Source organism: Pongo pygmaeus, chromosome 19 (assembly GCF_028885625.2).
Source record: "Pongo pygmaeus isolate AG05252 chromosome 19, NHGRI_mPonPyg2-v2.0_pri, whole genome shotgun sequence".
NCBI classification, from domain to species: Eukaryota; Metazoa; Chordata; class Mammalia; order Primates; family Hominidae; genus Pongo; species Pongo pygmaeus.
This window is the reverse complement of record NC_072392.2, coordinates 81857342-81873680: the sequence shown is the minus strand read 5'-3', so window position 1 is coordinate 81873680 and position 16339 is coordinate 81857342. Positions and strand designations below refer to the sequence as shown.

At 47.8% G+C, this 16339-nt stretch overlaps 1 protein-coding gene and 1 pseudogene across 2 annotated transcripts; one reads left to right on the top strand and one right to left on the bottom strand.

The window, feature by feature from the left end:
- The first annotated feature begins 4039 nt into the window (after nt 1-4039).
- LOC129017615 (protein FAM136A-like) lies at nt 4040-4526 on the top strand (annotated as a pseudogene).
- A 3522-nt stretch (nt 4527-8048) lies between these two features.
- Nucleotides 8049-16108, bottom strand: LOC129017939 (translational activator of cytochrome c oxidase 1). Of its 2 annotated transcripts, none has more exons than XM_054458952.2 (5): nt 15022-16108; nt 11775-11881; nt 9969-10096; nt 8946-9123; nt 8049-8612 (listed from the first exon to the last, which is right to left on the bottom strand). In XM_054458952.2, exons 1-5 carry the CDS (start codon nt 15299-15301, stop codon nt 8412-8414), a joined length of 894 nt encoding a protein of 297 aa, XP_054314927.1. In that variant the 5' UTR covers nt 15302-16108; the 3' UTR covers nt 8049-8411. The 2 variants fall into 2 exon arrangements, with proteins under 2 accessions (XP_054314927.1, XP_063513161.1); XM_063657091.1 differs by having other exon boundaries at nt 8049-8378; nt 15022-15523.
- Between the last annotated feature and the right edge of the window lie 231 nt (nt 16109-16339).

The window sequence follows — 16339 nt, the reverse complement described above, 5'->3', positions numbered from 1 at the left end:
AGTGGTGCAATCTCACTGCAACCTCTGCCTCCTGGGTTCAAGCAATTCTCCTGCCTCAGCCTCCCGAGTAGCTGGGATTACAGGCAAGCACCACCAAGCCCATCTAATTTTTGTATTTTAGTGGATGTGGGGTTTCACCATGTTGCCCCCAGGGTGGTCTTGAACTCCTGAGCTCAGGCAATCCACCTGCCTCGGCCTCCCAAAGTGCTAGGATTGCAGGCATTAGCCACCATGCCCGGCCAAAACATTTTTTTAATGAAAAAAAAAATGCTCATTCACACTTAGAAAAAGGCCAACATTTATTGAACACTTAACTATTGCCAGGTGCTGTTTCAAGTGCTTAACATATATTAACTTATTTAATTCTCAAAACAGCCACATGTAATCGGTACTATCATTACCCCCATTTTACAGGTAAAGAAGCATGTACAAAGAGGTTAAGTTCTTGTCCAAGGTTGCTAGCTGTTGGCAGAGCTAGAATTTGGTCCCTAGCAGACTGGCTCCAAAGAGTGGAAAAATATAAATCGTTAATGGTGGTTGTATCTTAGGAGGTAGAATTAAATGGGAATTTTGTTGTTGTTGTTGTTGGTATTTATTTATGTAAGATTTGCCTTTTTAAAGACAATAAATGTTACCTTTTGGGCATACACAAAAAATAAAAAGAATAAAGAAGTAAAAATGCTATCCTGTTCACTGGCTGGACATAGAATAATTTCAGTTAAGAGTAGTGTGGCACCAGGCTGATGGCTCATACCTGTAATCCCAGCACTTTGGGAGGCCAAGATGGGAGGATCACTAGAGCCTAGGCGTTCAAGACCAGCCCTGTCAACATAGCAATACCCCATCTCTACAAAACATAAAATAACTGGGCATGGTGGCATGCAAGGAGGCTGAGGCGGAAGGATTGCTTGAGCCTGAGAGGTTGAGGCTGCAGCGAGCGATGGTTGTGCCACTGCACTCCAGCTTGGCTGACAAAGTTAGACCCTGTCACACACACACACACACACACACACACACACACAAAAAAAAAAAAAAAAAAGAAAGAAAGGAAAGGAAAAGGAAAAGAAAGAGAGTATTGTGGATCTATCATCGCATTCCCTTTTGCCAGACTTATTTTCTCTTCACAGAGTGTCTCCAGAAGTGTCTTTGGGGATTCAGATAAGTCTGGGAATTGGGGGCTCTTCCAGTTTGAAGCTTTATCGACTGCTATAAGTTTCAGAGAAAAAAAGTAACTCAACCACATGGCTGAATTTCCACAGTTGGTTGGAGGCAGAGCCTTTACTGTTCCTCTTTGATTCAGCCAGGGCCTCTAGCAGAGGGGAGGTGGCTACGCACAAGAGTGCTTCTTATAGCAGTCAAGACTGTGAACAGAGCCTATCACAGATACTTCTATCCCACTAAAAGGACACTTGAAGGTAAGCCCAAGGTGGCTTCAAGACCTTGAATAATTTTATGTTGCTAAGACAATGACCAAAGATAAGGCAAAGCAAGCCAAGCCAGCACCGCACCCCATTCCTCTGACTTTAACGTGCATCTGACTCCCAGACTCTCAGATGCTGTGAGACTAGCTTTTGTTTTTTTTAATTATGTCACCTGATAAAAGTAAAACATGGGGGCTGGGCACAGTGGCTCACACCTATAATCCCAGCACTTTGGGAGGCTGAGGCAAGAGGATCCCTAGGAGCCAGGAATTCAAAACCAGCCTAACACAGGAAGACCCCATCTCTCTCTCTTTTTTTTTTTTTGTGAGACGGAGTCTTCCTCTGTCGCCCAGGCTGGAGTGCAGTGGTGCGATCTTGGCTCACTGCAACCTCCGCCTCCTGGGTTCAAATGATTCTCCTGCCTCAGCTTCCCAAGTAGCTGGGATTACAGGCGCCCGCCACCACGCCCAGCCAATTTTTATATTTTTAGTAGAGACGGGGTTTCACCACATTGGCCAGGCTGGTCTCAAACTCCTGACCTTATGATCCGCACACCTCGGCCTCCCAAAGTGCTGGGATTACAGGCGTGAGCCACCACGCCTGGCCGGGAAGACCCCATCTCTTAAGAAAAGAAAAGAAAGAAAAAAGGAAAACATGATTACAGAATATAAAGCTCAGTAATAACATCACTACCCTGAGATAACCTGTTTTAACATTTTAGTACATTTTCTTCTAGTCTTTTTTAAAAAGTTCATATATATAATATGTTAAATAAATATATACATATCTATTTCAAAATTTGGACCACACTATACATGTAGTTTTGTATCTTTTTTCCCACTTCATGTTATATTCGAAACATTTTCTCTGACAAAAGATTCTTTAAAAAATAATTTTTAGTGGCAACATAATACCTTGGCATATGGATGTAACCATCTTTAACATTTTTTTTTTTTTTTGAGACGTAGTCTCGCTCTTGTGCCCCAGGCTGGAGTGCAATGGTGTGATTTCGGCTCACTGCAACCTCCGCCTCCCGGGTTCAAGTGATTCTCCCGCCTCAGCCTCCCGAGTAGCTGGGATTACAGGTGCCTGCCACCATGCCTGGCTAATTTTTGTATTTTTAGTAGAGATGGGGTTTCACCATGTTGGCTAGGCTGGTCTCGAATTCCTGACCTCAGGTAATCCACCTGCCTCGGCCTCCCAAAGTGCTGGGATTACAAGCATGAGCCACCGCACCCGGCCATGACCATCTTTATTTGAATAGCTCAGGGTCTCTTTACCAGATCTAGAGACAGCAAGAACAAATTGAAGAAGGGTTCATTTCTGCCTTTCCTATTAACTGCAGGAGAGAGACTGCAGGGCACCACTAGGGGTCAGTGCAGAGCCATCATCACAGGAGCCTTTACTGTGCCTTACAGTAAGCATGTCTTGATGTAAGATAATTGGTTATGCCACAATCCATATTAATAAAGATTCTATATGTTACATTAGAGATCTATTCACATGACTAGCCATGTTCCCTTTAAGAGCAGACTCCCTTAGTACAGATTTCTCAGATTATAAATGATAAGATTCCTCCAAATTAATTTCCAAAACAGAGCTATTTTATAAACACCAAAGTCTATCAGTATAAGACCTGTTCTTTCCTGCTTGGTATGAGATCATTTGTGCATAAAATACTTGGCCAAAGTGTTTTATAGGTTTGTTGGGAAAATCAAATAAATAACATGTAAAAGTATCTTACAAATTATGAAGCCACATATAAACGTAAATTTGCTCTTTTTTAATGATAAGCAATTCAGATATTTGGGCAAGTGGCAAGACCATGGATTCTTTCACTGGTTTTCTTCCTCATAGCCCTTACTCTCCAGCTATTGACATCAGTGTGGAGTCAGTAATTCTTTTCTTAGAAGCTGAAGTCATCATTTACAGTAAATTTGGTTTTAGTTCTTTGCCATCCTTATTTACCTGAAGCTCCTTCAGGAAAATTACTCTGAGCTCAGAATTAGCTTAGATCACTTATAAATAGGTGTATAACAGGGATCAGAAAGCCACTCTAGGCCTGACATGCTTGACAGGCTCCGACGCAGGAGGTGGGAGTTCCTGACCCTTCTAAACCCAGATGTGACTATTAGGAGCAAAAGGTACCAAGGGCCCTATTTCCCACCGGTGAGGATTCTTATTCAGCCCTCACTCTTCTTTCTGTTCATGTTTCCTCTTCAGTTCTCAGTGCCACATCATTTGGCATCAGAGATGAAAAGGATCTAGGGCTGGTTGTTCTCAGAACCAAGAAGCTTTCAAAACCAGCTTGTGGTAGGCCTTCTTGAGAGCAGCTCAGTCTTCTCATTGGTTCACTCTGACCAATCCCAGGATGCACAGGGACCCAGGCAAAGCAGGCCCTGGCAAGTCCGTTTTTTTTCTTTTTCTTTTTTTTTGAGAGACAGAGGCCGGGCGCCGTGGCTCATGCCTGTAATCCTAGCACTTTGGGAGGCCAAGGTGGACGGATCACCTAAGGTCAGGAGTTTGAGACCAGCCTGGCCAACATGGTGAAACCTGGTCTCTACTAAAGATACAAAAATTAGCCGAGGTGGCACGGTGCAGGGCGGTATGGGGACGCCATGGCAGAGCTGCAGCAGCTGTGGGTGCAGGAGGTGGTGGACTCCATGGTGAAGAGTCTGGAGAGAGAGAACATCTGGAAGATGCAGGGTCTCATGTTCTGGTGCAGCATCAGCTGTTGTGAGAACAGCCAGGCTTCCATGCAGTAGTAGGTGCACCAGTGCATCAAAGCACTGCCATGTGCCTCTGGCTCAAGCCCAGGCTTTGGTCACCAGTGAGTTGGAGAAGTTCCAGGACCACCTGGCCCGGTGCGCCATGCATTGCAACAACGAAGCCAAAGATTCAATGGATGCTGGGAGTAAGGAGCTTCAGGTGAAGCAGCAGCTGGACGGTTGTGTGACCAAGTGTGTGGATGACCACATGCACCTCATCCCAACTATGACCAAGAAGATGAAGGAGGCTCTCTTATCAATGGATTTCCCCCAATGGGGAAATAACAGTCTTTGCCAGTGGCCATTGGGGCTGAGGGCAAGAATATATTTTTTATAAAGAATTGGGAATTTTAGTCTTTTAAGCAAAGTGTATGAAGAAATGAAGGATGGCCACAAGTGTAAGACATATATCACTTGCCTCTGGACACTGGTTCTTTTATGTTTCGGTCCTAAAAAATGAAATGGAAAAAAGTGGTGCTAAATTGGGTCAGAGATATTACAGGAGAGTTTTAGAGCTCATATATCCTATGGCCAGTGCTTGTCCTGCCAGTAAGGATCTCCCCCGTAACAAGCCAGAGCCCTCCAAGGCACTAGACTCTTCTTATTACACAAGTACCAACAGGCTGGCAGGTTAGAGTTGGTGGAGTTTGAGGAGAGATATTTTCTCTTTGTTGCCAACATCCTGTTTACCAGAAGTGTCACCACACCATTTTCCGCAAGCTGTGAAACAAAATCCATGAGGTCACCCGCTTAGAAGGGCAAAAAAGTTTTCTGGGTCTTTGTTTTCTTGGTTTTGTGTAATTTATACAAGGCGATACAAATTGATTTTAAGATGTGGAATTGGGAGGGAGACTAGTTTGGATAACAACTTTGAAAGTTTCCTTGAGGATCTCCATTTCTGGTCATCAAGATGTAGATGTAGATTTCTTAAAATTATTACATGCTGCATCTTTCAGCCTGGAGACCATGCAAAAACATGAGAGGTGATGACATACTAATTATGGGAAGCATAATTACTGGCTGATGGGCCCTGAGGCTGTGCGTAGCAAAATGACGGACAATCTTGCAGTAACACTTTCCCCGTGAAGAGAAGGGGGTTTTGATTGTGATATATACTAGTATCTAGAAATGAACAGTAAAAGAGGAGCAGTTGGCTACTTGATTATAACAGAGTTATGAAGTACTGGATTTGGAAAAACCTGGTTTTTATAGAACGGATGGAATGAAAGCCTAAACCTAGCACTGCCTACTTAGCCCCCTGAATTAACAAAGCGCAATTGAGACAAACCCTGGCAACAGGAAATTCAAGGGAGAAAAAGTAAGCAACTTGGGCTAGGATGAGCTGACTCCCTTATAGCAAAGGAGAGGCAGACCCCATTACCAAAAACCATTTTTGCCTGGGGCTTTCGCAACTTGCAGTGTTCCTGCCCCGGCATGGCACCTTATTGTTTTGATAGCAACCTCATTGTATTTTCACCAACTTACTACTTATCCCTCTTCTTTCTTCGGTCTCCCTCTGTTGCCGAGGCTGGTCTGTACTGCCGGGATCTCAGCTGGCTGCAACCTCCCTGCCTCAGGCTCCTGTGATTCTCCTGCCTCGGCCCGCCTAGTGCCTGGGATTGCAGGCGGGCACCGCCACACCTGACTGGTTTTTGTATTTTTGGTGGAGACGGGGTTTCGCTGTGTTGACCGGGCTGGTCTCCAGCTCCTGGCCTCCAGTGGTCTGCCCGCCTCGGCCTCCCGAGGTGCTGGGATTGCAGACGGAGTCTTGCTCACTCAGTGCTCAATGTTGCCCAGGCTAGAGTGCAGTGGCGTGATCTCGGCTCGCTACAACCTCCACCTCCCAGCCGCCTGCCTTGGCTTCCCAAAGTGCTAAGATTACAGCCTCTGCCCGGCCGCCACCCCGTCTAGGAAGTGAGGAGCGTCTCTGCCTGGCTGCCCATCGTCTGGGATGTGAGGAGCCCCTCTGCCCGGCCACCCCGTCTGGGAGGTGAGGAGCGCCTCTGCCTGGCCGCCACCCCGTCTGGGAGGAAGTGAGGAGCGCCTCTGCCCGGCCGCCCATCATCTGGGATGTGAGGAGTGCCTCTCCCCGGCCGCCCCGTCTGGGATGTGAGGAGCGCCTCTGCCCTGCCGCCCCATCTGGGAAGTGAGGAGCGCCTCGCCCGGCTGCCCCATCTGGGAGGTGTACCCAACAGCTCCGAAGAGACAGCGACCATCGAGAACGGGCCATGATGACGATGGCGGTTTTGTTGAAGGGGGAAATTTGGGGAAAAGAAAGAGAGATCAGATTGTTACTGTGTCTGTGTAGAAAGAAGTAGGCATAGGAGACTCCATTTTGTTCTGTACTAGGAGAACTTCTTCTGCCTTGGGATGCTATTGATCTATGGCCTTGCCCCCAGCCCCGTGCTCTCTGAAACATGTGCTGTGTCAACTCAGGGTTAAATGGATTAAGGGCGGTACAAGATGTACTTTGTACTTTGTTAAACAGATGCTTGAAGGCAGCATGCTCTTTAAGAGTCATCACCACTCCCTAATGTCAAGTACCCAGGGACACAAACACTGCGGAAGGCCGCAGGGACCTCTGCCTAGGAAAACCAGAGACCTTTGTTCATGTGTTTAACTGCTGACCTTCTCTCCACTATTATCCTATGACCCTGCCACATCCCCCTCTCCGAGAAACACCCAAGAATGATCAATAAATACTTAAAAAAAAAAAGAAAAAATAAATAAATAAGGTTTAATTTTCTCCCCTCCCCCCCACAAAAAAAATTAGCCGGGCATGGTGGTGCCTGCTTGTAATCCCAGTTACTTGGGAGGCTGAAGCAGGAGAATCGCTTGAACCTGGGAGGTGGAGGTTGCAGTGAGCCAAGATCATGCTACTGCACTCCAGCCTGGGCCACAGAGCAAGACTCTGTCTCAAAAGAAAAGAGACAGACTCAGCCAGGCGTGGTGGCTCATGCTTGTAATCCCAGCACTTTGGGAGGCCAAGTGTGCAGATCAGTTGAGCTCAGGAGCTCGACACCAACTGGACAACATAATGAAACCCCATCTCTACAAAAATATATATAAATTAGCTGGGCGTGGTGGCATGCACCTGTAGTTCTAGCTACTTGGGAGGCTGAGATGGAAGGACTGCTTGAGTCCAGGAGGTCAAGGCTGCAATGAGCCAAGATTGTGCCACTGCTCTCCATCCAGCCTGGGCAACAGAGTGAGACTCTGCCTCAAAAAAAAAAAAAAAAAAAAAAAAAAAAAAAGAAGAGTTCTCACTCTGTCGCCCAGGCTGGAATGCAATGGTGCAATCATAGCTCACTATAGCCTCAGACTCCTGGGCTCAAGTGATCATCCCGCCTCAGCCTCTCGAGTAGATGGGATTATAGGTGTGAGCCACTGCCAAGTCCCTTATCATTGGCACTTGATTTCCTACTGGGCTAGAACCTTAAGCTGTTTGGTGAAAGAAGGGCACAGAAGTCACACAAAGAGAGCAACAGATGCTTGCACAGCAGCTCACACTGCCCTGGGGCAGCTCCAGTAAAGAGCAGTCCTGTGTTCAGGTCCTACATTCTAGAGCATGATCTAACACAGGACACCAGTTGAATAGCTTATGCTCCAGATAAGTACAGTTCTTGGTATATAGCTAGTGTTCCAGAAATATTAGTTGCACGAATGAATGACAGGTTTAGGCTGTAAGACCAGCATTAGACCATGGAGTGCCTGGATACAACTACATTTCTATGGCCAATTAAAAAAATAATCCTGGGACTGGAGTAGTAGAGCTAAGCCTAGGGACTTGAAAGTTAGTCCAGAGGATCCCAACAGCTGGACACAAACTCAAGAAGACTCAAGAGCCATACAACAGCAATGCAGCAACCAATAATCACTGTTATTATTAAGAGCAGTTTCTAGTACAGAGCGCCTCAGGGCACTTACAATCCCCACAGAGGCCAGCTACCCAACATCAGAGTCTGACCAGCTGGGTGGTCCCGCCCTGCATCCAAGAGGGTGTCTGGACACTCATCCAGATGGCTCTGAGACAGCAGCAGAGCTGACAAGGAGGCCCCACAAGTGAGATTCCTTTGGCTTCAAGGTCGCAAGTCCTGGCCTTGGGCCTCCTGGCCTGCTGAGCCTCCCACCGGCTTTACCCTCAGAGATTGCTGCAGAAGCCTGTGTGCTGGAATGGGCTGCCACATTTCTAGGAAGGAACCCGGGGGCACATGTAGCCTGGTTATTCAATGTTATCATAGACGTGAATCACATCCTCATGGTTGCTGAGAGCCTGAATGAGATGTGCGGCCTGTTCCAGGTCGGGCTCAGCCAGCTGCACCTTTGAGTTGGGGATGAACTCTAGTGCACAGGACACAGAACACAGGCCCAGGGAGTCCAGCTTCTTCCTCACTTGGTGCAGTGAAGAGGCATCACAAATAAACTAGGGATAAAGGAAAGTCAGGAGGTGAGGAGCCAGGAGGTAATGAGACAAAGCCACACAGGACCTTGCAAAGTCCTGAATGTCAGTACTGGAATGGATCACTGGGTTTGAGCTCTTCACTGGCAGGGACATCGTTTTCAATGTTTTGACTCTTTGTCATAGTCCTCACTAGAGTTGGTCCTATTCAGTATTCACTTAATAAATGTTTGTACAATATGTGAACTGTCTCACCTATACCCTGGGGCACAGGAAGGAAGAAACCAAGAGGCATGCGTAAGGCATCTATCAGGGTCCTCCTGGAAGCCCACCAAACACCGATGTTTTCATGCTTACTTGAAAAACGTTCTTTTCTTCTTCATCTTCAGTTTCCTTGACATCCTCAGCTCCTGCTTCGATTGCCAGCTCCAGGGCACGCTCTAGGTTCACAGCCTTCTTCTCTCTGTCCTCCACTTCAACCACAATCACCCCCTTTTTGTCAAAAGAGTGACGAGCTCCTACAGCCATCACTCCTCTGACAGGGAAGGAAAAGGGCTGGCATGAGTGGATGCCTCTAGACGCTCAGCCTCCATAAAGCTCATCATTCTATTGCTGTCTCTTTCTCACCCAATCTATGAAGTACACACAGACATGGAGCAGGTCGCATCCTCAAGGAGAAAATGCAGCTGCTGCTGGGTAAGGGAACAGCCCAAGAATATCCCCACGCTCAATTTTCTGCCCTGATTGCAGTTGGGAGGAAGCAGACTTAGCTGATAATTTCCTGTGCCATTAAGATGCCAGTCCTGGTGGAGCATTTTAGGACTTGGGCATTATATGGCTACAGATGGGGATAATAGGACAAAGATCCCCTTCTACATCCGATGAGCAAGTCTTTGGGATCCTGCTAGTAGAGACTACATTAAGGGAAAGTCAATTAACTCACTGGATTCTGCTAAGGAGCAAGTATGCTTAAAACCTGAAACATGGCCAGGCATGGTGGCTCCCAGCACTTTGGGAGGCTGAGGCAGGTGGATCACCTGAGATCAGGCATTCGAGACCAGCCTGGCCAACATGGTGAAACCCTGTCATCTCTACTAAAAATACAAAAATTAGCTGGGCATGGCTGTGGGTATCTTTAATCCCAGCTACTCAGGAGGCTGAGGCAGGAGAATCACTTGAACCCAGAAGGCAGAGGTTGCAGTGAGCCAAGATCATGCCATTGCACTCCAGCCTGGGCGACAAGAGTGAGACTCCGTCTCAAAAAACAAAAAAACAAAAAACAAAACCCTGAAACACTAGCAGAGATCAACAGTACCTGCCTTGCAGAGAATTGGAACATAAAGGCTCTGTCCCTACCACTCCTCCCAGATGCACACTTACCCATTCTTATTCAGGATATGTCTAATGTCTCCTTGACACTTGTGGCTATTGTTAGATAATGCCTCGATTAGCAGAGAAGAGCCACCAGGGCCTCGACCCTCATACAGCAAATAAGTGTCCTTGGATTTCTGCAATAAACAACACAAGCACATTTTCCTGTTTCCCAATTCCTTCCCACATGTCAGCCCAGAACCACAAGTATTGCAAAACTAACTCCATGGGATGGGCTCTCTAGGCTGGAGCCTGAGCTCTCAATCTTTATTTTTGTCCCCACCCTCTAACCAACTTTTGAGGTAACAGGAAGTACTACCCCTAACTTGAAAGGAGTCTGTTTCTCCGGTCCCTGAACAATCCATCAGCCATCTCTCAGCTTTGCTTCCTACCATCCCCAACCAAATGCCACATCTAGTCCCCACCCAATCCCACTCAGACTCATCCTCCTATACCCCCATCCTGTAAGAAACCCACCGGTCAAGTCTCAAGGCCCCTACCCTGGGCTGCTGAGTACTGCTGTGAAAAATCACACACCTAGGCCTTGTCGTAAGAGCTGCTGAAAACAGCATGGTCTCAAAATTCAAACAATTAATCCAGAGCTCTAGGGACTAATCTCTTCTGGACCTTCCATGCCCCTACTCATCCCTTGTCCATGTATTCAATATTCCCCACTCCAAGCACCCTGTCCTGCAACTTTCCAGGAATTCTCAACTCACAACTTCTCCCTTCCTCTTTCACAAAGGAAAAAAGGGCCACTAGGTGGGGAAAATAGTTGCTGTCTCTACCACCTTCTCTGCACCACGGTCTACATGAAGGCAATAAGCATAACAGTTAGAGCACAGGCTCTAAAGTCTGACTATCTGGTTTCAAGTCTGTCATTTTCTATGTGACCTGAGTCAAGTCACCTAACATTCCTGTGCCTCAGTTTCTACTTACGGTGGTTTTGAGGATTCGATGAGATAACACACATAGAGTTTTTATCCATGCTTAGCCTGCAGGAAGCACTCAATAATTTTGAGCTATTAAGATAACTATTACTTCCTCAGAGCCTCCCTACCTGCCCCAGAGAAAGGTGTACCCTTACGTGGACTCTATATACCTGCCCCTCTCACCATCTCTATCACCCCCATCCTCTCCCTTTCTACTGGCTTTTCTCCTTTAGGGCATAAACATCTGAAAAACAAACACTTCCTCCATCTAACATAAGGGCTTTCTCCCACACTGCCCCTTCTTTCTGTAATACCTCATCTCCCTACAACTTGGCTGAGCAGTCCCGGTCTTGGCTGTATGGCCCTGCATACTGCCTATGCATCCTACTCCCAGTTGTGCGCCTAGAACCAATGACCAAGGACAGTGAGCTCTCAGAAGCCTCTAGGCCGAGGGCGTCAACTACATTGCTACCCTTCTCTCTGATAAGTTTTTTTTTTTTTTTTTTTTTGAGACAGAGTCTCGCTCTGTTGCCCAGGCTGGAGTGCAGTGGTGCAATCTCGGCTCACCGCAATCTCTGCCTCCTGGGTTCAAGCGATCCTCCACCTCAGCCTCCCCAGTAGCTGGGATTACAAGCATATGCCACCACACCCAGCTAATTTTCGTATTTTTAGTAGAGATGGAGTTTCACCATGCTGGCCAAGCTGCTCTCCAAACTCCTGGCCTCAAGTGATCTACCCACCTTAGCCTCCCAAAGTGCTGGGATTATAGTCGTGAGCCACTGCACTTGGCCCTCTCTGATAATTTACGGTGTGTTTGTTGGCCATCCAGACATGAGCCCAGTAGAGGCTGTGATCAATACAAAGCAAGTCAAACAGTACACACCTCCATTTTCAGTGCTGTCTCAATCGTTGACTTGGGCATATGTTTGCTGCGACACACCTCTAAGATATTGGCCAGGTTGCTGTTGTGCTCAGGGTTGGGGCCTCCTTCTGAGATTTAAAGAAAAAAAAAAAAAAAGAGTGAGCAAAGACATCTCATTACAACATGGGAGAAAAAAAGGGATTTCCAGCCCCACCAAGCCAAAGGAGTGGCAAATCACCATTTAGCTCTGCTACCTTAGAATACCTTAACTAGTGTTTCAATGGGATACGGAGAAGTATTTTCGGGTTTTTTTGGTTTGTTTTTTGAGATGGAGTCTCACTCTGTTGCTGGCTGGAGTGCAGTGGCACGATCTTGGCTCACTGCAACATCCACCTCCTGGGTTCAAGTGATTCTCCTGCCTCAGCCTCCCAAGTAGCTGGGATTACAGGTGCACACCACCACACCCGGCTAATTTTTGTATTTTTAGTAGAGACCAGGTTTAGCCATGTTGGCCAGGCTGGTCTCCAACTCCTGACCTCAGGTGATCCATCCACCTTGGCCTCCGAAAGTGCTGGGACTACAAGTGTAAGCCACTGTGCCTGGCCTGGATAAGTATTTTGGAAAAGTACTTTCTTTTTTTTTTTTTGAGACAAAGTCTCACTTTGTCACCCAGGCTGGAGTGCAGTGGCATGATTTTAGCTCACTGTAGCCTCAACCTCCAGGGTTCAAGCGATCCTCCTGCCTCAGCCTCCCAAGTAGCTGGGACCACCGGTGTGCACCACCCCACCCAGGTAATTGTTTTCGTATTTTTTGTAGATTCAGGTTTTCACCATGTCGCCCAGGCTGGTCTCAAACTCCTGAGCTCAAGTGATCTGCCTGACTCGGCCTCCCAAAGTGCCAGGATTACAGGTGTGGGCCACCATGTCTGGCCAGAAAAGACCCTTTTTTTTGAGACAGAGTCTCACTCTGTCATCCATACTGGAGTGCAGTGGCAAGATCTTGGCTCATCTTGGCTCACTGCAACCTCCCACTCCTGGGTTCAAGGGATTCTCCTGCCTCAGCCTCCTAAGTAGCTGGGATTACAGGTGCCTGCCACCACGCCCAGCTAATTTTTGTATTTTTAGTAGAGATGAGGTTTCACCACGTTGGCCAGGTTTGTCTCGAACTCCTGACCTCAAGTGATCCACTCGCCTTGGGCCTTCCAAAGTGCTGGGGTTACAGGCATGAGGCACCGTGCCTGGCCAGAACTTTCTAATTCATTGTCTTTAGGGATGGTTTTCATTCTGCTAGGTTTCAGCGATCTCTACTTTGTGTCAGATGAAAAAGGGTTATAGACGGTAACAACACTTCCTGGACTCATTACTGCTCTTACTCTACTACTTTGTGCATAATAATTATTTTTATTTTATTATTATTATTATTTTTGAGACAGAGTTTTCCTCTGTTGCCCAGGCTGGAGTGCAGTGGTGTAATCTCGGCTCACTGCAAACTCCGCCTTCCGGGTTCACGCCATTCTCCTGCGTCAGCCTCCTGAGTAGCTGGGACTACAGGCGCCCGCCACCACCACACCTGGCTAATTTTTTTGTATTTTTAGTAGAGACAGGGTTTCACCGTGTTAGCCAGGATGGTCTCAATCTCCTGACCTCGTGATCCGCCGGCCTCAGCCTCCCAAAGTGTTGAGATTACAGGTGTGAGCCACCGTGCCCGGCACTTTGTGCATAATTATTGAAATGTTCACATGACATTGTAATCTGAGGGTAGGCGCTGTATCTCATCGTCTTTGTAGTACCAATGGCATGCCCGGCACAAGATAAACACAAGTTGGTTGAACTTCAGTGGGGCGCAGTGGCTGACGCCTGCAATCCCAGCACTTTGGGAGGTGGAGGTGGGTGGATCATTTGAGGTCAGGAGTTCGAGACCAGCCTGGCCAACATGGTGAAACCCTGTCTCTACTAAAAATACAAAAAAATTTAGCCAGGCATGGTGGTGCACACTTGTAGTCCCAGCTACTCCGGAGGCTAAAGCAGGAGAATCACTTGAGACTGGGAGGTGGAGGTTGCAGTGGGCCGAGATCACGCCACTGCACTCTACCCTGGGTGACAGAGTGAGACTCTGTCTCAAAATAAATAAATAAATAAATACATAAATGTTACTTGAACTTAATATCAAGAATTTTGAAGAAAAGGAAGCAAACAAATACCAGGCATGAGCTGAGGGGGTAAATTAACATTAACTGAATGCCTATGATGTGCCATAAACCATAAACTACCTCAAGGTGGGTATTATCCTTGTTTCACAGAAACTCAAGCTACTTGTTCAAGGTTAGTCAGTGACAGAAACCAGTCTTCCTGACTCCAAAGTCCATAGTTTCTCTTTCTTCTTTTTTTCTTTTTTCTTTTTTTGAGATGGAGTCTTGCTCTGTCACCCAGGCTGGATGGAGTATAGTAGAGCAATCTCGCTTACTGCAGCCTCCAACTCCTGGGTTCAAGCAATTCTCCTGCTTCAGCCTCCCGAGTAGCCAGCATTACAGGCGTGCACCACCATGCCCGGCTAATTTTTTTTTTTTTTTTTTTTTTTTGGTATTTTTAGTAGACACAGGGTTTCCCCATGTTGGCCAGGCTAGTCCTGAACTCCTGACCTCAAGTGATCTGCCCGCCTCTGGCCTGGGATTACAGGCTGAGCCACTGCGCCCAGTCCAAAGTCCATGCTTTCTACAGGACTTTTCCTTTACTCCTACAGATGTCTGGCCCTGAACAGAAAAAAAGCCTTTTCAGTGTGGCGACCTAAGGGAGAAAAGACATGGCTGCAAATCTACCTTCCAAGGAAATGTGTCTTGGGGAAACATTAATGAAGCAAACTAAGGCCTAAGCACTTAAGTAATAGCTTTACTCAGTGCCCCTGCCACAACCAATAAGGTACTTGAGGCGACTTCAGAGACACACATCTGCCCTGACTCTTAGGGCTTGTTTCTATTAAGTACCCAGCTAGACTAGGATGAAGTCACTTCTACCTTACCGGCTTATCTTCTCAAGAGCAGCTCCCTCTCTGACAAACTGGCCAGATGCTAAGCGTCTGGAAAGGTGAGTGAGAACCTCCAACGTAGGGTAGGTGTTTTGAGGATTTATGAGGTGGGCAATGGTGGGTACTGGGGAAGGAAAACAAAGTGAAGGGCCAGAGATCTAGGTGGGCCCAACTCCGAGAGGCAAGCGAGGCTGCGGGCACTTAGAGGGCGGCGGCAGCCAGTGCTGGGTGACCGTCAGGGTCTCACCTTTCACTGCCAGGCGGATGTTCAAACAGAGTTTGGAGAAGATGCGACTCCTTTCGACGTCTTTCGGACCCTTGATGTGCCTGACTTTGGACCACTTGTTGTGCCCGGCGGGGACAGCCGCGGTGAGGTGCAGCGTCCTGCCCGGAGCGGCACCGCAGCCCCGGGGCTCGGGGTGGGAGGGCCGGGGGTCGCGCGGAGGAGCCGCCCTGACCCCGGGGCCTCGTGCCAGCAAGCATCGGGCAGCGGCCCTGCTTAGGCTGGCAGCAGCCCAAGCCGCCATCGGTCCCGACCCTGGGGTTCAAGCTGCTAGCAGCAGCGGCCAACGCCTGCCCGTCTCTTCCACTGCCGGAGCAAGCAGTTCCGGACCCCGCGGCCGCCTGTGCCGGTCACCTGAGACCCAACGGCTTGGGCCCGCCCGGGGCGGCTCAACAGCTAATGACCCTGCACCGTCCCCGCGGCAGCCGGGACTGGGGGCCCTTGATGGCGTAGCACACTTCCTTTACCGGGTTCGCTCCAAAAACACGTCCCCACTGCCCGCAAAGTCCGTTCCGTGGCTGCACGGTACTCGCTCCTCTCTTGCCCTTGAGCAGATCTAGTTAGTGCTCAAGCCCTCCCGGTTGCCTAGAGAGCGCCGGACTTTGTTTCTCATAATGTTCTAGTGGAGACACATCTGAGTTATGAAACTGACTTTGCTTCCAAATTGCTGCCTAAATCTGAGCAAGTCCAGAATGATAAATATTTTGTTGTTGCCTCATTGTACTGGGAAAGAAACTGCTGCCAGAGAAGTGAATTGCCCAAATGTTTAATCTCTCTGAACGTCTTCCCTATTTATAAATAAGGATCTAATATTTGCTTTATCAACATAGGAAAGTTGGAAACACAAAATGAGCCCTTAGAGCTTTAAAGTAATAAAGTTTTATGTAAATAGCCACAGTGCACTTAAGCCCGTAGATGCAAGAGATGGTTTGGGACAGACTCAGATGAGTCACAGGCCTTTGGGAGAGGGAGAATGATCAGACAAGCCTTTTGGAGCTAAACTCCACTCTTCATTTTCTCTCTGCTGTCTCGAAAGAGAAAACCGAATCCGTTAGAAGATGGAGAGAAACAAAGCGGCAGCTGCTGAAAAGTTTTGTAGTGACTCCCATGCTGGTGAGATTAAGTCCAAAGGGCATGACATATCAGGTAGAGAAGCAGGACAGCCGGGCGCGGTGGCTCACGCCTGTAATCCCAGCACTTTGGGAGGCTGAGGCAGACGGATCGCTAGGTCAGGAGTGCCAGACCAGTCTGACCAACATGGTGAAACCCCGTCCCTACTAAA

What these genes read in the sequence shown, in the direction of transcription:
- LOC129017939 (XM_054458952.2), bottom strand. Translation starts at nt 15,301, where the DNA reads ATGGCGGCTTGGGCTGCTGCCAGCCTAAGCAGGGCCGCTGCCCGATGC. An exon ending in CATCCGCCTGGCAGTGAAAG is followed by an intron (nt 11,882 to 15,021) that starts GTGAGACCCTGA and finishes TTTAAATCTCAG; the next exon opens with AAGGAGGCCCCAACCCTGAG. An exon ending in CATATCCTGAATAAGAATGG is followed by an intron (nt 9,124 to 9,968) that starts GTAAGTGTGCAT and finishes CTTCCCTGTCAG; the next exon opens with AGGAGTGATGGCTGTAGGAG.